Source organism: Manacus vitellinus, unplaced genomic scaffold (assembly GCF_001715985.3).
Source record: "Manacus vitellinus isolate BGI_N305 unplaced genomic scaffold, ASM171598v3 scaffold_38_pilon, whole genome shotgun sequence".
Classification (NCBI taxonomy): Eukaryota; Metazoa; Chordata; class Aves; order Passeriformes; family Pipridae; genus Manacus; species Manacus vitellinus.
The window spans coordinates 1,752,018-1,776,369 of NW_021940526.1; the positions used below are offsets into that span (position 1 = coordinate 1,752,018).

The 24,352-nt window shown below is 38.9% G+C and overlaps 1 protein-coding gene across 3 annotated transcripts in view; it reads right to left on the reverse strand.

Annotated features, from left to right (window-relative positions):
• SPTLC3 (serine palmitoyltransferase long chain base subunit 3) overlaps window positions 1–24,352 on the reverse strand; it is a 95,881-nt gene that overhangs the window by 44,567 nt on the left and 26,962 nt on the right. For all 3 annotated transcript variants that reach the window (XR_001921264.1, XR_001921263.1, XM_008932985.2), the window contains exons 2-6: window positions 21,356–21,547; window positions 19,640–19,794; window positions 18,656–18,804; window positions 8,007–8,131; window positions 5,816–5,909 (exon numbers count right to left, since the gene is read on the reverse strand). Coding sequence is in view for 1 of the 3 variants with exons in the window: in XM_008932985.2 (XP_008931233.2) it covers window positions 5,816–5,909; window positions 8,007–8,131; window positions 18,656–18,804; window positions 19,640–19,794; window positions 21,356–21,547 (715 nt within the window). In the remaining 2 variants the exon portion in view is untranslated. The remainder of the gene's footprint in view (window positions 1–5,815; window positions 5,910–8,006; window positions 8,132–18,655; window positions 18,805–19,639; window positions 19,795–21,355; window positions 21,548–24,352) is intronic.

Genomic DNA, 24,352 nt, shown 5'->3' on the forward strand with positions numbered 1-24,352 from the left:
GTCTCTGACAGTGGCCAGAGGCTCCAGGGAGGACAAAACTTTAGTAGGTAATGTGCCTTTCATCCTGCTCTATAATAGCTATAAGCTGTCCTCACTTCAGAAATTCAAGGGCCACTTACACCTTTGGAAAAAAAATAAAAATTAAGGAACTGTCCTGGATTAAGCCACTGCAAACTCTTCGGGTTTTGCAACCAAAGAGATATTTTGCTAATTTTTACATGTTTATTCGTCTCTTTCATTTTCCCCTATTTTATTTGCTTGCTTGCTTAAAAGCATGCACTTGAGAGTTTTCCACTATTTTTCCCCCCATCTTCTTTCCTTCTTTTTAGCTAGACAATACATTTGCACTGAAAAGTTAGGGCCTTCTGCCCTCTTAAATTTCCTTCAGTAGTAACTACAGCTCCTTCAGGTAACTGTGTCCTCATGGCATTCGTATCTGAACTCCAAAGCAATAATTGGACTGAGGAGACTGAGAAATGCCAGAGTTGGACTAACATAAATTCACAAATGTTGCCCAAAGCAGGAAACCATATTTTGTATGGAAACCTGAACAGCTCACACTTGCATGACACACTTCTGTCATCGACTACCTGCACGACACACTTCTGTCACCTGCTCTGTGAGAACCCATAAAACCCCTTAGTACTTCCACAACACTGAAAAGGTGCATAAGGAGGAATTAAGAATCTACTACCCTAATTCCTGTTTCAGATATGGATTAAAGCAGCAGATTAGATGCTGGATTTTCACCTAATCAAGGTGTTTGGTTGTGCCTTGTAATTGCCTGCCCTTCTCACAGGATCACTTGTTCTGATTGCTTGGTGAAGTGCCCTTGCAATGAAGAGAACTGGGAATACTTTTACCCACATGGCCTGATTTCTGTGCCCAGTAACATTCCCACAGACTCTTCATGGAATAGCAAATCTAAACCTGCAAACGGGACTGCAGTCGATGCTACATGGGGAAAATGTAGTGGAATTAGAAAGAACAAACAATTCCTAAGCCTTGTACCCTCTGTGCCCTCTTCCTGTGCCCTCTTACAGAAGCTGATAAGAACAGAACTCATTTGGATGTAGTTAGTCCATAACACCCTCATCTGTCCACTGAAGGAACACCTGGTACCAGTATAAGACCCAGAATTGCTGCAACAGAGACCCCTTGACAAAATCACAAGCTGATTAATGGTTAAATATTTGGGTTTGCTTTTCAGGTTTTATTGGAAGGGTCAAGGGATTTTGGCTAATATTTAACCAAGATAAAGGTCAGAGGTCCTGGAAAAGGGTTTTTAAATATAACAACCTCTCCCTGAGTCAGGAAATAAAAACATCTGAGTTTAGCCCCCATATAGCTTGAAGGACCCTCTTGCCTGTCACTTGGAGACAAGGTAGGAGAGACTCCCTGGAGCCCAGGGCTGGTGAGGATAACATCAGACACACCTTCTGGCATATAAACTGAGCAAAGCCAGGCCCCCACCGCTACAGAGGTGGGGAGATGTTTTAGCCTCTCACCTTCTCCCACTGCATACTAGTTGCTGGACCATGCTGCTGCCTGTGTTCCCAGTGCAGGAATGCTACTCTGTCCTAGCTTCTTAAAAAAATCACTGCCTGGAAAATGGTAACTTGAATGGTGATGACACCACAGCAGAAAGACAAAAGGCAGATGCTCTATGGGCAGGTCCGAAAAACTTTAGACCATAAACCACCACTACATACATTTAGGACTACTGAGGTCCTAAAATAAAATTTTTTAAAAAAATTTAAATCCCCTAGATCAGTTCATCAGCGCAGGGGCTCCAGGGAGCTGAGCTTTACTGCTTGCTTCTGCAAAAACTCACAAATCCCTGCAAGAGAAAAAGTCCCTAAAAGGCCTAAACCCCTGTGCCATACTGGTAATAACCTTGGCAGGGTGAAAACTAGAGACAGAGCTAATGAGAGCCCACGGGAAGGGAACGTCCTGCTCAGTAGTTTTTTAGTTATGGGGCTGAAATGAAATATTCTCTTAAATCTCTCTCACATAGATGATCTGTAGGTGTGTGCCTGTGCATTTCTCTCAGCCCAGACCTGTAAATTCCTGTCTGTTTACAAGGAAGGGATTGTTCACTGGCAGGCAAGATGCAGGGCACATTCCTACGTCCAAATACAAACAGACTTATAGGTCCACAGCACATTTTTGTTCTATTATTCATTTTCAGGCTTGAAAACCTTCTCATACACCTGTGCAATGTTTTTGTCAAAATGGATGCCTTTTATTTTACTAAGACAGGCATAGAGGTTTAAATATTTTGCCTGTTCTAGACAAACTATTCAGATATTTTATGAAAAGTGTCATGTCTAAGATAGCTACCCGCTTACTGAAATAGAATTTCATTAGCTTTTGTAAGAATAATAATTACATTATATTTAATTAAGGTAGTAGGTAGAGATTATTTCTTGTCTTACTCATGAAATAATTACTTATTAATAATAAAAGTGTAATTATTTACTTTTGAATGATGAAAAATCAATCTAGTATTAAAAATTATATGCTTTGAAATAAAATCCCACCGTTTTACAGAATTAGACACAGTATAGCCTTTGAAAGATGAAGAAGGTGCTTCAATAGTAAGTTTAAAATCGTACATTTTACTCTCTTTTCTGTGAAATATTTTTATCATAGAACAAAGTTTCCTGTAATTTTTCTTTGAAAAATAGTTTTTCCATAACAGGGGGGAAAGGAGAGAGATCTGCAAGCTTGTTAGAAAGGGAGGTTACTAGCACACAATCTCTGCATTTTTTTGTATTATATTCAGGAAGCAGCTAGTTCAGAAAATATATCATTGCTTCACTAAATTGTTACATAATTATTCCCCCCCCATTTACAATAACTGCAACAAACATTCACACCTCACCCTTCTCCCAGTGTCTCTTCTACACCCACGCAACCAAGGAAGTCGGAGCCAAAGTAAATATGTTCCAGGCAGTTTTATCAAGGGCATTACACAGCATTTCAAGAGCCTGATGAAAGCAATAAGGAGGGAATAAAGGCTGATTTCCCAAGCTGCATTCTCAAAGCAAGAAGGGAACTTCCAAATCTGCTCCCTGATCTGAGTTTATTTCGATGCTCCTGCACAGAAAGCATGTCTCAGGCACTAGTGGTGGTACTGACTGGCATCTCTTGCTTTGTCTTCAGTGTAGGATAAAACAGAGTGAGAGTGAGTGTGTTTCTGTACCTTGCTGGAGAATTGTTCCAGCTGCTCATCAAAGGGCTCCCTCCATGCCTTTGACACAGTAACTCCCTCCAGTTGATGCCCGGGGCCAGATTCTTTAAAGGGTCATTAATTTCTGTATATTAAATGACATACATCAATCCCTTGCCCTTAGAAAGAAGAGGTGGAGGGTATTGCCTTTTTTAACTAGAACAGGGGAGGGTTTTCAAAAGTAACAAAAAGGATGATGCTGAAGTTAATGCTTCTTAGAGATCTACAAGTGGTAACTTAAGGTGCAAAGTCTCCTATTCATGCACAGGGCCAATACAGCAGAAGGAACTTTGCCTTCACACCAAACAGCGTCACATGGAGAATGGCTCAATTCCGCTGTTCATAAGCATGACAACGACAGCAGTAACATACTCTGACAATTTGGGTATGCCTGGATAAATGCTGTGTATCCACACATTATCAAGAAGAATAATCTGGGAGCATAAGCAACACAGCTCCGATCTAACAAAACAAGCATCTGTCTAACTGAAAAGAACCCTCCCAACCCAAGCTGGAAGTTTGGTTACTTATGTCCTTAATTTGCTGTACTGACTGGTATTAAACTGTTCCCTGACAGATCCACAGAGAACAAGGTTGTCTGCTTCATTTTGTGCATCCTACAAAGGCAGTCCTGTTGGATTACACCTTCCACTGCTATCTCCCCCAATACACACCCTATTTCCTCCAAAGCAAAAGGCACAGACATACATCTCTGCACATGTGATTTTAGAAGTTGTTGGTGATCTGTAACTTCTGGATATGATTAAGGAAATATTAAAAGAAAGAACTTTCTAACTACAGAACTAACAAACAGACACAGTGGGCTGAGAGAAAGTGTGTAAGCTTCTCCACATGAAGTGCTCTTTAAATGCAGCTTAGGTTCAGGTTCAAAGCCCACAAAATTGTGATGACAAAATCTGTCACTCAAATTCCAAACAATATTTGCAAAAGTTTCCACAGTTTCATTTTGAAAACAAGTTAAGGTGATGTCTCAGCAATGGCATACAAGACTGTCCTTGGCAAGTAAGATCTCTAATTAGAAACCAATGAGTTTTTCCAAAGCAATCTGGATGGGCTTCCACTAAGGTTTGCTGAGACCCTTAAAGGAACTGTCTACATTTTCCAGTGCTGGATTAATGCTTTTTGGATAGCTCACTATTATTTTTAGGTTCACACATTATTCAAAAGAGCATCAGCTTTAATTTATCATAAGCACAAGCACAGGTTGCTTAGGTATCAGGTTCTGGGGAGGGGAATGAAATAGTGAGGGATGGTTAGAGACCAAATTCCTTAGAGTGAGGATAACAGCTCCAGGTGATGTCTTCATAGTTGACAGTAATACACTCCTCAAACTGGAATGTTCTTTGAAATGCTGTGGAAGTGACCCAAGCCAGCTGGGCCGCATGCAACATGGATGGGTGGAGAGATCGAGAACATTTGGATTTGGGTAGTGAGAGGTCATCCTGCAAGATGTGATGTAAACCTATTTTGAATGGAATAAGGCTTTGAATAACAAAAGAAAAAAGCCTCAAAAAACTGGTACAAAAACCATGCTTAGTGTGCCCAGATTTGTGGAAGTGAACCAAGCTGGGTTTTGCTACAGGTTAATCTAAGAATAATTACTTTTGTAAAAATATTTGTGTTCAGGTGACCTTTAATTCTTGAACGATCTTCAGAAATTGCTTCTTGCCCAAATTATGAATAGATATTAATTATAACAACATCTTACATTATAATTATAGTGTATTTTTCATTCCAGCTCATCCTTAGGCCTTCTACAACATACGCATTTTTGCTCCCCTTGGGGCTGAACACAACACTTAATGAAGAGAAGGGACTGTATTAGCTATTTACAAAGGTAATCAGATCTGTCTTCTAGCTTCTAAACCTCTGTTGCAATCACTGCCTGGTGGTAGCAGTGAGGATGGAAAGGGGAATTGCAATGGGGAACAGTGGAAAAGAACAACTCGTCATCAAAGCAGTCCCAATGTCTCTGACAGTAACCACAGCAGCATTAACTAAATAAAACTTAAAAAGCATGAGCATTTTAGAAGATAACTATATGATTGCAAAGTTAATGCATGATTTCTATACTAAAATTCTAGTTCAAAGAATATTTGAGATGATGCTTTTGATACAACCATCTACATCTTTGGTATTAGATCCCTGGAAATTCAGAATAACTGCTTCAAAGTAATGCCATGTGAATGGAACTCTGGTTGCACTGAACCTGCTGGAAACAGAGGTATGTTTTTGTGTGTTTTTACTACCTGAACTATAATGACAATAACGATAAACCCTTTATGACACCACAGAGTCATTCAGAATGTCAAAAAGACAGCAACGAGATTAAGACGACACTGAATTATGAAATTAAGGTCCAACCTGATGACACAAATCATACACAATAGTAATTATAGTATTGCACTCTTAATTTTTCCCATCAGAAATCACTCATAACATTAAACAGTTAATCTTTCTGCCTGAGAACTGACAGCAAAGTAAGCATTGAAAGAAAGCATTCTTGCCTTTGAGGTGTGAACAATTCTGTCTCTACAGTTTTCCAACTTCAATACTCACTATTATGCTTGAAGATTCTAATAGTGGCACCTGAAAGCCTCGCACCAAGAACGAGAGAAGTGTGGTTCAACTCATCACTTAAAATGAGGCAGCCCTGTGGAGAAGGAGCACAATAAGTACCTGCACGAACTGGGAGGCTGCTGACACGTGTGCATGTGTGTGTCAGCACAAACACACGTCTGTGATAAAGAACTGCACCAGTTAAGCTGTAAGTATTAAACATGAACTGGATTTTCTGCCACTTTTCTGAAGGTGCCAGGGTGCACCGCAAAGGCAGGCAGAAACTGTGGGGTCAGATTCTCAGGCACATTCTCAGGTGGTTCGCAGGATCAAATTTCTCCTGTAACTGAAAAGTAGCAAATAACCCTACTGAAGGTTGACTGTTTTATAGTAAAATCCAGAGATGTTGCTTCCTCTATCACCTCTCTACAGTCTATTTTGAGTTGTGAGGAAAATGCAGCCACCTCCCCATATATAAAGTGTTTGACAGTAGTAGTGTAAGGAGGAGTAATAAAAAAAAAAAAAAAAAGGCTGGACTGACATCAGCACTTTCCACTGCAGAAATGAGATCAGGAGAGATTGTAAGTCCCACCTCCATTAAGATGTGAGTGAAGTTTAGGCACTAGGAGGAGCCTTTCTCTGGTAAATGCATTTACAGTTGACCTGGAGTATACTTTTTATTAATTAACTCAGTTGAAAACTCATTTTGTTTTTAGAAACTAAAATACAAATGCAGGAGAAGTAAATTTGTATATTACATTAACAGGAGCCAGGACTCACAGTTGAAATTCAGGCCTGAACCCTAATTTAGCTCTGCTTTCTATTAAACATCTTGTGCTGTGGTTTCATTACCCAAAGGGCAACACAACATTAAGTAAATACTTATTTTGGAATCATGGATTAGGTTGAGAGATACTCACACAGTCTGCCTAGAGACTGGTATGAAGCACTAATAGTAAGTGTATATGCATCTTGACAAGAAAATGTAGCTGCTAGGCTTAATTATAGAGGAAAACACAGGAAAAAAATCTCCCAAACATAGGGCAGTTACACAATATCTGTAATATATAATAATATTGTATAATAATACACACTGAATTGTTAAATATATATATCATATATCCAGTAATATCTTTATTTGTGCCACTTTTATCTAAATATCCCATGTCTGACAGAGGTTTGAGTCTCCACATAAGGCCAGGTAAGTGAGGGAAAATTATTAAAAGCAAGGGACAAGTATCTTAAGCTATTATGTATGTCTGCAATTTCATAAATTTACTTTTGTTAATTCTCAGTATCTGTTCCCTTTGAAAGTACTGGACAACTTCTCCAGCACCACTGCAGACTGAAGTTCATGTTCTGAGTAGCTGAAGCAGTTCTCCCTGCCCAACACTTGCATACACATATTTCAGAAATCTCTAGCAAAAGCTGCATTCATCTTCAACAGTGAGTGAAGAAGTGTCTTCACCTCTATGCTGCTGTTTCAGAAGTTTTGATCATACACCACAGAGTGAATTCATTCTGTTCCACACTTCGATGAACTAAGGAGGAGCTCCCAGCTTTCCCAGCACAGTGTCTCTGCTTGTGATGTCCAGGACTGACAGGATGATGGATATTCATGCCTTTGTGTTAGTTACCCCAGATCAGAGATGAAGTCCCTTCAGCACCAAATAAGAACCCAACTTCTGTAATATGGTCATGACTTTAGACTTGCGTTTGCTGCCAGCTTTCTTGGCAGAGCTGGTTGGAGCTCTGTTCATCAGGAATGGTAAAGCTTTTTGTTTCCTGAAAGTGTTGTATAAACTATCCCAATAGTCATCTTCCACCACAGGCAGCTGGGCAATATCTCTGCAAGCAGCCCAAATACTTTCTCCCAAACACCTGGTCAAGGGATACAACGTTCGCTTACTTTTTTGGGAGAATCAACTTCATTAAGAGGAGCTAAACAGCCATATCCCTGATCCTTAAATAAGTATTAGATATGTGTGATAGCAACACTCAGCACTAGCAAAAGTGGTGAAGGAGCATATTTAAGGTCACAAGGTCATCAGCCTTGTGACTCACACATTCCTGATTCCAAGCTTTGTTCCTTGATCAAGCCTTTCCACTCAGTGAGCGCCCAGAATTCTGTAACAGTAGTTAAAACAATCAGTAAACGATTGTTCTACGTGTTCCTTTAGGAAGTCCTCACCTTTCCAACAAGGGCTGGAATATTCATCGAGTTAGTTGCAAAGCCCATGCCAAACACCATGGAATCTTCAACACCAAGGAATGTGGCCACAAGTTTTTCTAGTTCTACATGCTTGTCTAGGGTGCCTGCAGAAATAAGCACAGGAAATATTAAATCTCATTAAACTGTGAAAGTTTTTAGGCACAAAACGTACAAAAGAACAGGCTAGAAGTGTGTTATGAAGCTATATGACATTAAGTTCTAATGAAGGTTTTTCATTTGTATCCTGTGCATGTGGGGTACTGCAAGAAAAAGCAAGGGTGTAAACCAGCTGTGACTAATACTAATAAATACTGCAGCTGTTAAGGCAGCAAAGCAGCTGCTGTGGCAAAAAGCTTCCCTTTTTTGTAACAACTTTTGACATAGTTTATTCTGAAGATTAATTTTTTGCTTTTTCTCTCCCTTGCAAAGAGGACAAAAATACCTCCTTTTTTGTAGGAAATGTGGGGAAAACATTTTAGGCATTCTTAAATTCTCTCTGGATGTGAAAACAAAAACCAGGGACAAGATTCTTCCATTTTTTGTTGAGTGCCTACATATGTATACAAAATCCTTAATTAGGATTTTACATGGATAGACAAACAAAAGTGTTCTCCATATTTTTTCTGCTTTGGAAGGTAAAAGCTATTCCACTCTCCATAACTGATGATAACTCTCCCCTTTCCTTCCTCTCAGCAATGAACATAAATGATAAGGCAACACTAGAGAGCCTTCTTTATTGCATGTTAATTAGTGCCTGAAGTCTCCAAACAAATAAGGTGCTCCAACTACCCAGCAAAGGCAGTATCCTTCCTGCCCAACTCACAGCGAAGGAGGACAAAATACAAAACGCAACAAACAAAAGAGTGGTGTTAAGAGACTGAGATAACAAATAGCTTTGAACAGTAAGGAATCATCTCAACTTGCCAGCTCTCTAGTCTTTGGTTGCCTGGCTGTGCATTGCAGGTACCAAGGCAGAAGGAACTCTTACAGGATGATCTGTGTGTGGATTCTGACTGAGCATTTCCCCTGTGAGTAAGGCTGTAATCAGGGAACAGAAGAAAAAAATTAGGCAAGTGAATACCTTACCTCACTTGCACTGCACAAACTGCTGTCACAATAATATAGGCAAAGTGAATTACAATTGATGGGACAAGAAAGCTGTGTTCACTGTGATAGACAAAGGGAGATGAATGGAGGAACACAGAAGCTTGGCTGGAGCGTCTCAACAAGAATGATGAGTCAGGAAGATGATCTTACCTTCATCATGGAGGAGAGCTCATTAACAAAGTCAAATAGAACAGTTTCAGCAACAACACTAAGAGGGTAGAGTGAAGTAGTGTTTTCATTATTTTTTTTCATTAAATATCTAACGTAGGAATGACATTGACTTGGAAAAGAATGTGCAAAGTATCTATCACGCAGCCAGGTAACACTCCAACAGCCAGGAGATGAGGAGCAAGGGTCATATGGCTTCTGGAAAAACCTTTACATGGCCAGTAAAGAACATACTTTGCACAGAGCCCTGAGCTAACTCTGGCAGAGCTTTGAGAGTGTCTCTGCACTCCTTGTACCACACAGACTGTACATGGGGCTGGGCTGTCTCTGTGCTCTGAGAAGTTAGGCAATGTGACACAGAAAATCTGGCTCTGCAGAGCCTCCAGTAGATGCAAGCTGACCCTGTATGAAGCTCTTTGAGGATGGCTAATTTTTGAATTTGTAGATTCCAAGATACACTTGGATACACGCTGGCTCTGCACACAGCCACCATTTAGTAGCCAAGCTTCATGAAATACAAAACTACACAGTGTTTCAGAGCTGAGCTGCCCACTGGAAATGTGAGTGAGAATCTATGTCTTAATTTGTAAGCCCAGCCCAGGTCTCAGAGTGTACTTCTATGGCTAATTCTATATTTTCTGCAAATTTGCCCCATCTAGTCTTCAACCTGATTACAGCACTCATGGACAACTAAGAGTTCCAGCATGACCATCTGCCTCAGTATTCCCTGCAGATGTTATTTTGTCACTTGAGGGATATCAGCACACAAAAAGTTGATGAAGTCTGAAACGGAAGCTTGAAGCAAACCACACAGTAGTCACAGCTGGAATTAGAAGGAGGATTGTGAAAGCACGAGAGACAAGCAGTGTGTGCTTTGCAAGGGAGGCATTTTAAGGCATGACAAAATTGTCCCTGACTTTTCCAGGGATAAATCTGACGCTACTGGGGTGGAGTTAAATTGCTTTTTGGGGTTGCATCATATGTTTTCTGTTTTTACAAACAAGAAAAGCCTGACTCAATACAGATTGTTCTGTTAAAGCATCTATTAGATGACCCACAAAGGAACAGCACATTTTGGACCTATTTTTATTGATTTTGTGATTATGAAACATTCTGAAAGTGACCGATCCCTACATATTATTTACTAATCCCAAGACTGAATAGAGATGATACTGTACATTGCTATTGCCTACAAATCCTGGAATAAAAACTGGAATCAGTTTGCAAAACAAAAACCTGAATGACACAGGTTTGCAAAATAAGCTCTGGCTTTGAATTACCTTAATTGTCATGGCAATAGTGTAGGTGGGAGATGAGATGCTGCAGAAGTAAAACAATACACACCAGTACTGACACTGGGAAGTCCATGACAGCTGTATACACTGAGCAGAGGTGATAAAGCATATCAGCTTGCATTTTGCCAGGTTTAAAGTAAATAGGGTATTTATTTAATAAATTATGCATTTATTTAATCATTTATTTAATCTCCAGTATAGGTCAGTCCTTGGACACTGTAAATGGCATCAATTATATCACTTCTCTCCACTGGAGGAAACAAGGGGGCAGATACGCTGTGCTGGGATGTGGCTTGTTCCACTAGCATTCCCAGCCAGTCACAGCAACCCCTGCAACAAGCATAAACAGCACGACCAGACCAGATGCAAATTTGATCCAAAGGAACTGGCACAAGCTGAAACAACTCACCATCAACATCTCAAGCTACATAAGAAAGGCAGTAATTACACTGCTCTTCCTTAAATACAGCCTTAGAGGTGTCAAGTGAGGTTATCATGGCCCTTAAAATGTCTTGTTTTGTGCTAGATTCAAGACCACCATCATGTTCTGATGAATGAAGTGATACACTAGATACATTTTTATTAATACATTGTACACACAGATAGCTTCTACACTTGCCCCATGCACGGACATCAGAAATTTCTCCCATCCTCCACCTGTTCTGATTTTTATGCCAACTACAACTTGGTTTGATCCACCAAATGAGGATACAACTAAATAATGTACGCCAATCTCCTGTGAAAGATTTGAGACAAAGAAAAAAGAGAAAGGTACCTGTGTCTTTAGGAGACAAAATGAAATAATTTGAAAGTTTTTCTTCACTGCTGAACAGGTGAATGCACTACGGTACAGTAGGAGTTACTGTGACCCAAGACTGTATAGGCATTAAGATCAAAGATCTTATCAGAAGTGGACTTTCACAATGGTAGCCACCTCCACAGATTCCCACACTTCTCTTCCCAAATAAATCCCCTCCTTTTCAAAATCTGATGACCCAGTTCCCTCCATTAACTTGTCACTGCACTCTGGTGACAGGGAACATGAAGCACACTGTGTTCTGACAGGCTTCTGTCATCGGCTTACCCATACTCTTGGGTTCAAAGTCATTGTCAGTCTACTAGACAGATAAAGCTTGAAAATGCACTTCCCATGGTCCACAGTCATTATTTAGCTTTGACACTTTCAGCCTGGACAAGGTGGTTTGTGCCACTGGTTAGTCTGCCCAATACAGTCTTTCAGGTTCTTATGCACTAGTGACACGGACTGGTTAAACTGCCAACACTGGCAACAGGATCCTGTAATAGAATTTTATGTTTGGAATTCTGAGACCCAAAGAAGACAGGAAAATCCCTGCTTGCCTCAAGTTAAAACAAAAGCTGGAGGAGTAAACTGATATAAGCAACAAGTCACTGAAAGAAAAAGGAACAGCTGGGAATCCTGTGCATCCCTGATGTGACTCACCCAGGTGAATAAGAGCCATTATGCTATGAAAATGAAGGTTTGTCAGAGGCACCCTTAGGAGGGTGGGGAACAGAACAAAACACCTGAACTTCCTTGTCACAGCTGAAACTTAAGGTCACAAACTCACCCTGCTAGAACATTTTCAGAGACGAAAAAATAGTATCACTGAAACGCATACATGCTTTTACAAAAGCAAGGTTGGATGAGCTATTTATAGAAGGATGAAGAAACAGAAGATGTAGAAATGGTATTATTTCTTTACACCATGCTTACAGAGTGGATGATGCAAATGGTATCAACCAGAGCAAAGCCTAAACTTGTAGAACGAGACATTGGCAAGAGAGAGACAGAGAATGATACCGTAGTGTTATGTAGTTGCCTCATTTAACACTGCATGTGCATAAAACAGCCCCAAAATAGGTAGCTTTTGAGGAATCATTTAATAGAAAGGAAATACTCAAGTTTTCTTAACATTGCTACCAGCTAATAGGGCTTTCATACCATAAAGATGCTGTGGGTGTTACAGATCTAATGATATACCTGTGTAATTTACTGATTCTCAGAAAAAAAAGTAGATTCATTTTAACAAAACCTTCAGTTTGGTTGAGATCTTTCTGGTTTTGTTTCTTTTTTTCATTTTAGAAAAACACAAAGTTAACAAAACTTACGTTTAAATCCAACTTCTTCATGCCAAAGCCTGGATGGCAGTACCTTAAGTATCTAAATATTTGCATAGATAACATCATATACAGGAGATATTTTAGGTTTTAAACAAGTCATACAACCCTTAAATTATTCTGGACACCTTCAATTCCACCTGCCAGAAGGTGGCCTATCCAGAGCTTAATCTTGCTTTGCAAAGCATACTTTTGCAATGGTGAAACACCAGGAACAAACCTGACCCTTTGATCATAAATTGGATAAGTTATTTATGAGAGGGTAGGTGCAAAAGGGAAATGATGTTAGTAGGAAATGACAAAAGAAAATTCCTCTCATGTTTCCTAATTTATACCATACTCCACCAGAAAGTAACCAAGGTTATGAAATATATATATATACACACACATATAAATTCTCATTCATGTGGCTGTATTTTTCCTTAAGCTCCTACTTGGAAACTGTAAATTATGGGAACATTAGTTTTTTATCTCTTTCTCTTAACTGAAAAATGGACCATTTATTTGTGTTTGTTCAGTATCGAGTTTAAAACAAGCAAGCCCTAACTAAAGCTTTGAAGTGACATAAAAGAAAGAATGAAGAAATATATATTTTTACCTTCTTGAAATGCTGCTAGAAATTTATACTAGGCCTTAAAACCCAACAGAAGGAAGTGAAGGGGACGGAGCTACTTTTGCAGTTTAAATGTTGGCACAGATTTTCAGATCTGCCTTTTGGAAATCAGATCACAATCAAACAAAAACCCCCGACCTCTAACGAACAAAAAGCCCTACAACTGAGTGCAAGTCAGGTGTTAAAGGGTGATCTCCTAACCATGCCCTCCAGAGTGAATCACCCTGCAAGTGTTCTGTGCAGGCTCCATCTTGTCTTTTGGTCCAAGGCATAATCACAGGAGAAGGATTTCAAAAGGCAGGAATCCTGCTTGGCTGCTTAAGAAGCACTAATGATACATTTGCTCCAGTTACTCACGGAGATCATCTCCATAAGGAATAATGGGGAGTTAGATAAATAGAGCATTGGAACTACCAGCTGTCCATGTGACAGTCCTGTCACCAGCCCGGTGCTAAGCCTAGGAGTGTTCAGGGCATGGTAATCTGCCTTATCTTAAAAGAAGTGTAACTTTACTGATCATATTATCATCTGCAAGCAGCAACCAGGAGACTAATTTGCTTGTTTGTCAATAATTTTCAGTTATGTTGCTTAAAAAAGGCTGACTGTAAACACAGAATGACAGGACAGGCTCAGACAAAAGGCTTGTGAGTCTGTCTCCAACAGTAGCCAGCTCCCACTCCAGCCATTAAAATACATTGATTTGCATGGAAAAAAAGGACTTCACATTCAAGCTGTCATTCTTTCATTATTTTTCTACTATATAGAGGGAATATATGCTACATCATATTTATTTAGATTCCTATTTGCCAGTATTTTTTATTAAGCTAAAAAATAACACTTTTGAAAGGCAGATTAAAATAGATAAAATGTGGTACAGAGATTTTTTGGGGGTAATTACAATAAATACCCTAACGTTCCAAACACTCCAGTTACTCTAATAGTTGGTGTCCAGTTACTTATGGAATGAATCATAGAATGGTTTGGGTTGGAAGGGACCTTAAACACCACCTAGTTCCAACCGCCCTGCCATGGGCAAGGACACCTTCCACTAGATCAGGTTGCTCCAAGCCCCATCCAACACAGCCTTGAACACTTCCAGGGATGGGGCAGCCACAGCTTCTCTGGGCAAACTGTGCCAGTGCCTCACCACCCTCATAGTGAACAATTTCTTCCTAAAATATAATCTAAACCTGCCCTCTGTCAGTTTAAAGACATTCCCCCTTATTCTGTGACTCCATGCCCTTGTAAAAAGCCCCTCTCCAGCTCTCTTGTAGCCACCTTTAGGTACTGGATGGCTACTTAAATCCTTCAACATTTAAGAATTATTGATTCAGACCCAAGGTCTATTTCTGAAAAACAAAACTTCAAGAAACTAATCAGGACATGAAAAATGTACAATGTACAATGAACTAGCCAAAGGGGAAAAAAAAAGTGACCTTTTCTGCACCTACAGGAGAAACCACTGCTGACAAAAGCTGTTTTAATTTAAATAACACTCATGGTCAATTTTGTCAGATATAGGCGCAGATCTCGCTGTATCCTCCCATGGCATCTCATACAGTTAATGCAGCATCTTCTCTGCTGGCTTTGATAAGTTTAACCTCCCCAGTCTCAGATGTGCTCAGAATACTCTTACCATTCCAGGTGAATGGTCCTATCCTTCCTCCCAGCCTGCCCTCTGACCCAGAGGACCTTTCTCTGTTCTACATCTCCAGCTGCTCTGAAATTTTCTGAACGGTCTTATTTATGCTTAAATTTTTGCCACCAAGATCCTTCAGGGACTACTGCCATGCCACATACCACACAGAACTGAAAAGTATTTCCCCTCTAAGCAGACCCATCATCACTGGGTTTTGCCTTCTGCCTACCATCTGCAAACAACCACTTTCACACATTCACCCAAGCTACTGCTCGTAGAAGACATGCCCCAGGCTTATGTGCATCTCTTTCTTGTTGATTTAAGTATCTTCCCTTAATACCTTTCTAATCTTAGTGTACTTAGAAACACTGAAAACAGCCAGGTTACTGCTTCATTAGTTCCTTATGTGCTACCTTTGTTGTAAATACTGCCCAGCTTCATAACAATACAAGTATGTGTGTATTCCTAGTTCAAGTCAAATTTGTATGACGATTTGCTAGTCAACAGGCTCACTATTAACAACTGTCCAGCAATGGCTATAGGCATGTAATTAATAATATAAATTTGTATTAAACAACTAATTACATTAAATAATGCTAAACAACTAGTACTAAATGTACCATACACACAAAAAAAGGTCCCTTTTGCTCGTAATCCTTCATCTGACAGTTGTCTTGTATTGATGTCTGATGTGTTGATTGGGGTAGAACGAATGCAGGACAGACATATATAGTAGTATCCCAGCTTCTGAATAACTGCAGCTTAAGGACATCCTGAATCAGACAACATTTTGTATTTTTCTAATTTCTATCAATGATCTCTCCTCTGCATGTGGCCAGTGTCCCTTGCAATGCAATGGAGTGTAAAGTTCTGGCATCTGCAGCTTCCTTTGCAAAGAGTTCCTTGGGTCTGCCGGCCTCCAGTGTGGAGAGCTGCCTCCTGGATTTGGGTGGAAACCTTCTACCAACTTCATACAACACCCTGTAGATCTGGCAGTGGCAGAGGCAATGAACAGTGAACCCTGACCTCTCTTCATGCCACACATAATTTTGAAGATTTCTATAATTTCTCCCTTCAGGCTCTTTCTGAGGCAGATGACAGGCATTTCTGACAGCTGAGGACAGCAAGCTCAGTAGTTCTTCACCCAGAAGCTGTTTGAGGCCTTTGATGATCCTTTTGGCCCTTCTCTTGCACTTTCCAGTTCTGCTAAATATTTTTGATCAGAACTACAGAGAGTACTCAAGACAACAGCAAACAGCAGCTTTATGCAGCATACTAAGGCTGTGGTTGGCTTTCTGTTCACTTCCTAATAATTCCTAGTGTTTGATTTGCTTTCTGACCACTGAACAACAAGCTAATGCTTTCACAGAACTACCACCTATAGCTCCAAGATCTTGCTCCTAAGGGGTAATAGCTAGCTTGGTCTTAAAAAAGGAAAAATATTTTTCTTTTCACATTCAAAATCCCACAAAAGCCTCAGAAACATGTCTAAAATGACACTGTTTACTAAGGAAGTGATTTCTTATTATCATTTAAAAAGAGTATGGAATTAAAAATGGAGTGAAAAGCTTTTAATCTTTTTAGGGAGGACAAATCTAGGAATGTCAGCCACTGTTTTTATCAGTTTTAACCATGTTTAAACATCCACGCTAACTTATTCTGAGAGTAAACTACCTGCAACAACATTCTGATATGACAGCATTCACAGCCACTCCACAGCCCGCACAATTATAAGAGGAGGAGTGTAGGCAGAAGAGCACAAAGGACAGTTTCACCATCATGTATTCTTTCAAACATCACTCAAATCACTTTCATTTGTGTCTTCTTTGTTTTGCTCTCCTTCTGAAATCTTCTGAAAGTAGTGGAATGATCCTTCTCAAAGAGAGATGTTGGTAAAACTCAAACATGCCAGCCACTTAAATGCACACAAGCAGAACAGTGCTTTCAAAGTCATGTAGCTTGAAAATATAAATATGTTCAAGTGCTCTCTTGAATTAAGACCCCACAGGCAATTTACAGCCTTGGCTCCTCCAGCTCACTGCATTTTTACTTCAAACCACTTGAGCTCAGCCACACAATAACAACAAAAGTTTTGAAATGTGATCTGCCCAGAAACAAACCCAGTCTGTTCTATTTATCCAGGATGGAGATGACAAATGCTAGCTGAAACAGGTAAGACCTTTCTTACAGAGCCTTCCCAACTCACTTGAAAGTATATGTGTATATATATTTAACTCAGAATTTTTCAAATCTGTTTGACTGTGATGAGAGCAGAGCTGAGGCAGTACAAGAGGGTAAAGGAGGAAGGAAAGAGGGTATCCATGCTATGACGTTATTTTCCTTAGGTTGTTTATACAGGTCTTGGTGACAGACAGGCTCCAACAAAAGCCAGGGCCAATGAAAGAAAAATCTTTTAATAAGTTTGTTGGTTTTTTTTTGAGAACAAGTCAAGGTTACGCAAGTCTTCCATTAAAAAAATTCTGCAAAAGCTAAAGAATAAGTAACACCAGTCATAATCTTAGATGTACTGAAATGTTCTTAGACAAAATCCAAGAGCAAAAAGACAGAAAGAAAGCTTCCTTCAATACCTTAGATGACTAGAAATGGTGACCACTTTCAAGCATGCAATTCAGGTTAAATAATATATTGCAGTCACCAGATGGGTCACCTACAAAAGGAAAGTAGGGTCAATCTGTGAACCCTCTCTTAGTGGTGTCACTGACATAGTTATTATTGGCAAATCAAAGCATGTTGACAAGATAAGAAGCAGGTGGCAAGGTTCGTGTTATTGTTTCATCTGGAAATGAGACACTAATAGAAACTCAAAATAAATACAGTATTTTTTTCATAACATTTCCGGAGGAACAGAGTTTACTTCGAGAGATAAAAAACGAAATTTTTTCAGGTTGCTGGATTAGGATAAAAGGTCTATAAAAGACTTCTCTATTCTGACAAGCCTACCTTTTTTTTTTTTTAATTAACTCCTACGAAAGATAAAATCTGAAGAGAAACCACCCCTTGCATTTCTATGGCTTGAAATTCTCTCCAAAATGTAAGTTGATTGTACCATTAGGAATGCACGGCTTTGTGTAAAAATATAAAGTTGAAGGTAACACTACATGCAGCCCACAAACTAAAAAAGCAGACATCATAAAGGACACATAAAGCAAAAAAGTCAGATAGAGCCTTCCTGAGTTTATTCCTTAAAGGTGCAGTAGAAATTTCTATTTTGTGCCAATAATGTCTCATAAAAAAATTTCAATATGCTCTTAGAACATGGGATTAAAAAAAAATTATGTAAAAGATAATTTTCTTTATCTGAAACATCTGTGTGTGGTAACAGATATAAATCTGTGATGCAACTGATTTGCCCTAGAACAGTTCTTGAAGTCTCTATGTGGTTTTTACTTCTCTTAAAAAATAAGCCCGTTACTTCCATCATTAAAAATCCCAGGCATTTAGTTTTGCTTTTCCAAAAATCAGTATTATTTTTCCTTTTGAAAAAATATCCTCATGTGATAACAAAAAAACCACAGCATCCCTTTTAATTGCGAAACAAGTAAGTGCTGATGCGATTCCTTCAAGATATCTGTAAAAAAAAGCATATAATTACAGAAACCTTGGTAAACAAGGTTTACCTGGAGTAAACATCCAGTTGTTTACTCACCCATTTCTTGTCTGGTACTGCAGACTCCCGTCCCATACTTTTCTAACTCTATGGTCACAGTTTTCAAAGCATTAACATCTGTTTCTGCGAAGCCGAGGTAGTTATAAGAACCCATATTGATTACATTCTTGATAGTCCTTCCTGTAAACCTAGAATTAAAGCAAATTTTAAACAATAGTGCAACTTCCCCTCCAACAACAAGCAAAAAGAAAAAAATCCCAAAATTTTTCCACCAAATTTTGTTCTATTTGGGAATTTATAGTCCTCTAACAACCCAAAGGTTTTTACAGCCTTTCTCTTTTTTCTGGCTAAATACTCTTTCCTGGTCAGAATGTTTTCTAGAAGCCAAGTTGTAGATGGCAATACAGTGGTTATTAGGTGAAAGGCTGCTTTTGTGGATTTAAAGAAATAAACTAACCTAAAACTTCACTTAAGGAACAACTTAGAGACACTAATTTTTCAAACAAAATGTCAACAGCTTCCACGAAGTCTTCAGTGTTCTCATACAGACAGAGAAATTAAACATGACGAAAATGTTGTGGGAAACACTAAGATACATTCTCACTTAACTGAAAAATAGCCAACCTACACATTGTCTGTGCTCTGAATTCCCGCAGCTGTTTAATTCAGTTGTGATACACCGAAATCTTCAAGCTGTAATCTGCTTAAAACCCGCTCCCAAAGACTCACTGTGAAAGCAAGAAGCCACATTCGTGCAATGCAAGAGATTGTGATTTAAATCCTAACCATGGGATACAAGAAATTTTGTTGTAATATTCTGAGTAAAGGTCTGTCGTTATAAATGAAGCATCAGCAGTTTTGCTTGTGCTGACACAGCCAAACAAACCCATTTGTGATTGACTTGGAAATCCATACTGCGTTTCCAAACAATTCCAGAGGAAAAGGGTCAGATTGTCAGCAACTTGCAGATGTATCAGGAGTATTCTTTTGAAGCTGAGAGGTGCAGAGTGTAAGATGACTCACCTAAATGTCCAGTTGTAATCATCAGTAACACGTTCCATGAGGTCAAACTGTGGCCCAGGGACACTGCAAATTGGCCGGTTCCAGTTATCCCGTATTCTCATATAGAGGTTTCTGGTGTAAAAGTTCTCAAAATCTTGATAAAGTGGTACAAAATCCTGGTTTGAAAACATGCACGGGGTTATGTTGCTGGGAAAATGTCTGCTTCTGTACCCAAGTCATTCCCATTAACAAGGAAAACTGGATTCATTAGTAAACAGAGAGCTGTAACAGCCACATATTCCTATGTCACACACAACTCCAAAAATCAAGTATCTTACTTTAATTCTTTTGAAACACAGTGTTGGATTTTTTAAGTGGTGGAGTTTTTTGTTGGTTTTTGTTTGTCTGCTTGTGTTTTTAGATTGGGTTCTTTTTTTTCTATGAGGAGGTGTCAACTGCTTGTTTTTTTTAAATGGTCAACAAGCTGGTTTAACTCTCCATTTGTATCTTGAAAGTTGGAAATGGAAAAATTAAAGATTCTTTCACTTGGAGAAACCAACTGCTTTAAATTGAGCATCTTGCTATGTGTGGAGCAGACTGAAAACCAAGATAAACAACTCATTACATTTCAAGAAATGCTGGATACATTAGATAAAAGCTACTCCAGTAAGTGATCTGGGCATTGCTGGCCTAGACTAGACATGCAAACAGCCAGTTAATACAACTGGTTTGGTTGACAATTTCTATTTATGGATTTTACTTGGAAATTAAATTTAAAAAATGTAAGGAATCTAAACAAAGTTTTATATGAAACAGGAATATATCCATGTTGGACACTGGATACAATAAACTGATAAAATAACACGGCACACAGTTGACATACATAGGGAAATTAAATGAACATGTAATCCATGCTGAAGGACAAGAAAATTTAACTGCCACAACTGGAATCAACAAGTGGCCAAATCATGAAGTGAATTGAAAATGATATTCATTAAGCTGTGCATTCAGCTTTGGAAAGATAAATCAGGAAACAATTTCAGAATTTTATTTGTAAGGGGAACAGTAACACTATTCCCATTTTCCCTTCATTTTGCCAGGTGTTACTGTAAATGATGACTCAAACTGCACAGAGAAAGAGGAGCAACCAAAAATTCTAAACAAAGTTGGAAGGCAGTTGAGCTTGCTAAGGTGTAAGTTTCACTTAGAACTATGTGGGATGAAAAAATTTCTAAGTCAGGACTTACAAGAATTCAGGCTACATTCACTTTGTGCCAGGACATGATTCCCGAGTGGTCTGTGAGCAGCAGTTCAGGAAACATAAGCCAGCAATTACAAAAATCACTGCCTGTGGATGTGAAGGTAGCCAGGTGGGACAAAGGAAGATCGGGGTTTAAGAGATTTGACAAGATGATATATTTAACAATAAGGCATTCCTGAGTTTTCTTGTTTTGTGGATCAACTTAAGTGCACCTCTATTTTGCTGAGAGTATTATGACACTCTTGGAACAACATGAACATCTCTCTGGGTAAAAATCATGATTTTACCTATATATACAGGTACATAAGAGTACACGTGCATATAACTCTACTGCAGTGTGAGTCATTCCCCTCATCCTTATGCAATGCTCTCTGAGATGAAAGGTGTATTCCTTGTTAGTTCAACAGGTTGCTGTAAATCACTTGCAAGCAGGGGAAAACTCAGCTGTGGATACATAACATCTTTTTCATACATACTTTTTGTTGTTCTCTCTCTTCAGCAATGTTACGTTTTTCTAGTCCCCAGGCTCTCATAAAATCTCGCAGGTAGCCAAATATTGTTCCCACTGCAAAACCCACGACAGTAAAAACTGCAACATACATTGGTGCCTGTTCAAAGTGCTCAATAAATGTCTTTTTGTAGAGAGTTCCGTTTGACACGCCATTCTTCTGAAAATACAGAACAGAAACTTGTGATTAATACATTTCATCTATTCAAAGCTTACACCTTAGACCTGGAGGCAAATCATCTTCTCTAATTAGCCGAGACATTCAGACCTCACACTATACCAGCTGAAGAGAACCTTTAACACTGCAGTTGCTACTGACCACTACAAATATCTTCCATTTTCTCACCTCTCCACCAATGTCCTCAATTGCAGGTGTCTCCAACACCACTCCCTTGTCTATTTTGAACACGTGAAACTTATGAAGGATTGGCAATGTATTATTGTGTAATTGGACAATTATTTCAGAGGTGATTAAATGGAAACCACAATACTCTGTCTTGCAAGGCAGAGCAATAAAAAGGGAAGGGCAGAATTAAAAACTCACCTACACTGTTCCTGACTGCTTCTGGAAGTCTTATGCAACCCATTGCAGCAACTAACCTATATACAACAAAATCCAGCCTAAAATAGGGCAACTTTACCATGATGTTCCTCAGATCTGAGGAAGTATCCAAAACCGTTATGATCCCAGCCTTCCATTTCTGTTCTGATTTCACAAATGCTTTTAATCCCATTTTCACTGATATCTCCCTCTTTTAAGGGTACTTAAAAACAAAATAAAGAAGAGTAAAAGAAAACAAAACAAAACAAAAAAGATAAAAAAAGGAAGAAACACACAGACACGCTTGATTGTTGGAATTAGGGAGCCCATTGTAAGCAAATTCTAAATATTGACAACAGTGTATGGACAAAATATTTTGTCATGAAAATATTCTAAAATTTTAATTCTCAAATTAAAGAAGCTAAGTTTTCCAGTTGCAATCTTCTCAAACCAACTCATATTCAGTTGTCTCATCAGATTATTCTTCGAAAGAGAGGTAACTCCCTTATTTCTGCAAAAATACAGTTACTGTCTAGTAACATCCAACCTGTCAATTCAAAAATAACAAAACATAATCCAGAAAAAATAGTTCCCTCTGTTTAACAAAAAAAAAAAAAAAAAGAGGAAAAAATCCAAGATAAATATTTTGAGCATATTATTAAGCAAGACTAACACCATATAAAGAAATACCATTAATACATTGCTGCTTTTGGGATGGATGAACTAAAAAAAGTAGATTGTCTAGGTACATAATGTAGCAAGCTGAAATAGAATATTCATATTAAAAACAACTGTCAATTCAGTATACTTGTAAGATAGAGTATTATGGATCTTCATATTGCATTAAAATGTCTTCATCTTCAAAGGATTTTGATTTCAGTTTTATGTTGCTGTCCAATTCTGGATTCATGAAGGTTTTTTTGGGAGAGAGAGAAAATTAAAAAAAGAAAAAAAATAGAAAAAGAAAGAAAAAGGAAGGAAAAAAGAGGTGTTGGGCACAAGAGAGAATATAAAGGTTTTGGAGGAAACTCAAAAAGGAAAAAAGTGCTGGTAGGGCTGAACAAAACCACATTTAGACTTTGGAAAGACTTACTGCCATGCAAGAGAGAAGGAATGCAGGGCTGGCTCTCCCCATGTGAGGGTAGACCTTTGAAGCAATGTTGCACATGCACTCCTACCTCAAGCTAATTGCTCTTTTAGGGCAACCTATTTACCATGAAAAACATCTTATAAGGATGAGTTAAATACATGGTCAAGTCAAATTTCACAAGAGTCACAACAGCTTTGTGCACACAGTGATCAGATAAAGTAAATATTTCAGGATTAAGGATTAAGCTCAGTCATATTACCTTACATCTGCCACGAGTTAAGAGGATATTTATGTCACCTATGGAAATTCAATTGGCATTGTAGCTTGATGTGCTTGATTCAATTGGCATCAAGATGTGATGACAACTGAGCCCAGAGGAGAGAATGATGTTTCTGTTTATCAATTTTATTAAGAAACACTTTATTGCTGTATATCTTATTGGCAAAGGAACAGGGGAGCTCATATCAAACTTGTGCACTGCAACACTCTTCTTCCACAATAAAACTCTCCTGTTGTGGAATTCTTATTTCAGCTGCTGCCATTTTATGCAGTCAGTATGACATACATATTTAAACTTGCTATCACCTGCTATCCTCAATACAAACATCTAGTAGTAAATGACATCCATGGTAATAAAGTACTAAGAATGCACAGTAGGATGTGATCCACATTCTCCAGTCTATGAATGATGAAAACCAAGAGTCTTCAAACAGCCCAAGGTTGGGAGAACAAATTAAAAAAATACAGTGACATTTTGTCTAAAAACTTAAGTGAGGAAACCAAAGGGTATTTCCTCCATTCTTAGAGTTCCACAAAAAAGTAGAGAAAGAGTCTCATACTGGGAATAAGCAAACAAGTGGATTTGTGAAGGGGTTAATAGCAGGTCTATTACCTCCCAGGATGGAGATATCGACTGGGAAAATTTTCAGGTGTATCTTTGATGATAAGGAAGTCAGTATGCAGCCCTAATGGAGAAAACAAAGGCAGGCTGCAAAGTTGGTAGGCCTGGGATGTGGGAACTGCAGTAAGGCCTTGAGCTTCGCCAAATGTATCGCCCATAGATCCTAGCCAATGAAAACGCTGTTGCTTGCTTACCTAAAATAAGGATACTGCTTGCTGCTAGCAAGGGGTATAAAAAAGCAGATGAGAAAATAAAGAGAGATTCAGACATCTTTTCTGCACATAATGACTTCTTGTATCTTTATCGGCCGTCACGACTCTACACTGACAGATTTGCTGCTTTTAGAAAGTGGTAGTGGGGCTGTTTTTGTGCAGCAATTCAAATCCAAGCACAGGGTAGGGGTGACTGACTGAACCGCATAAGGAAGTTCAGC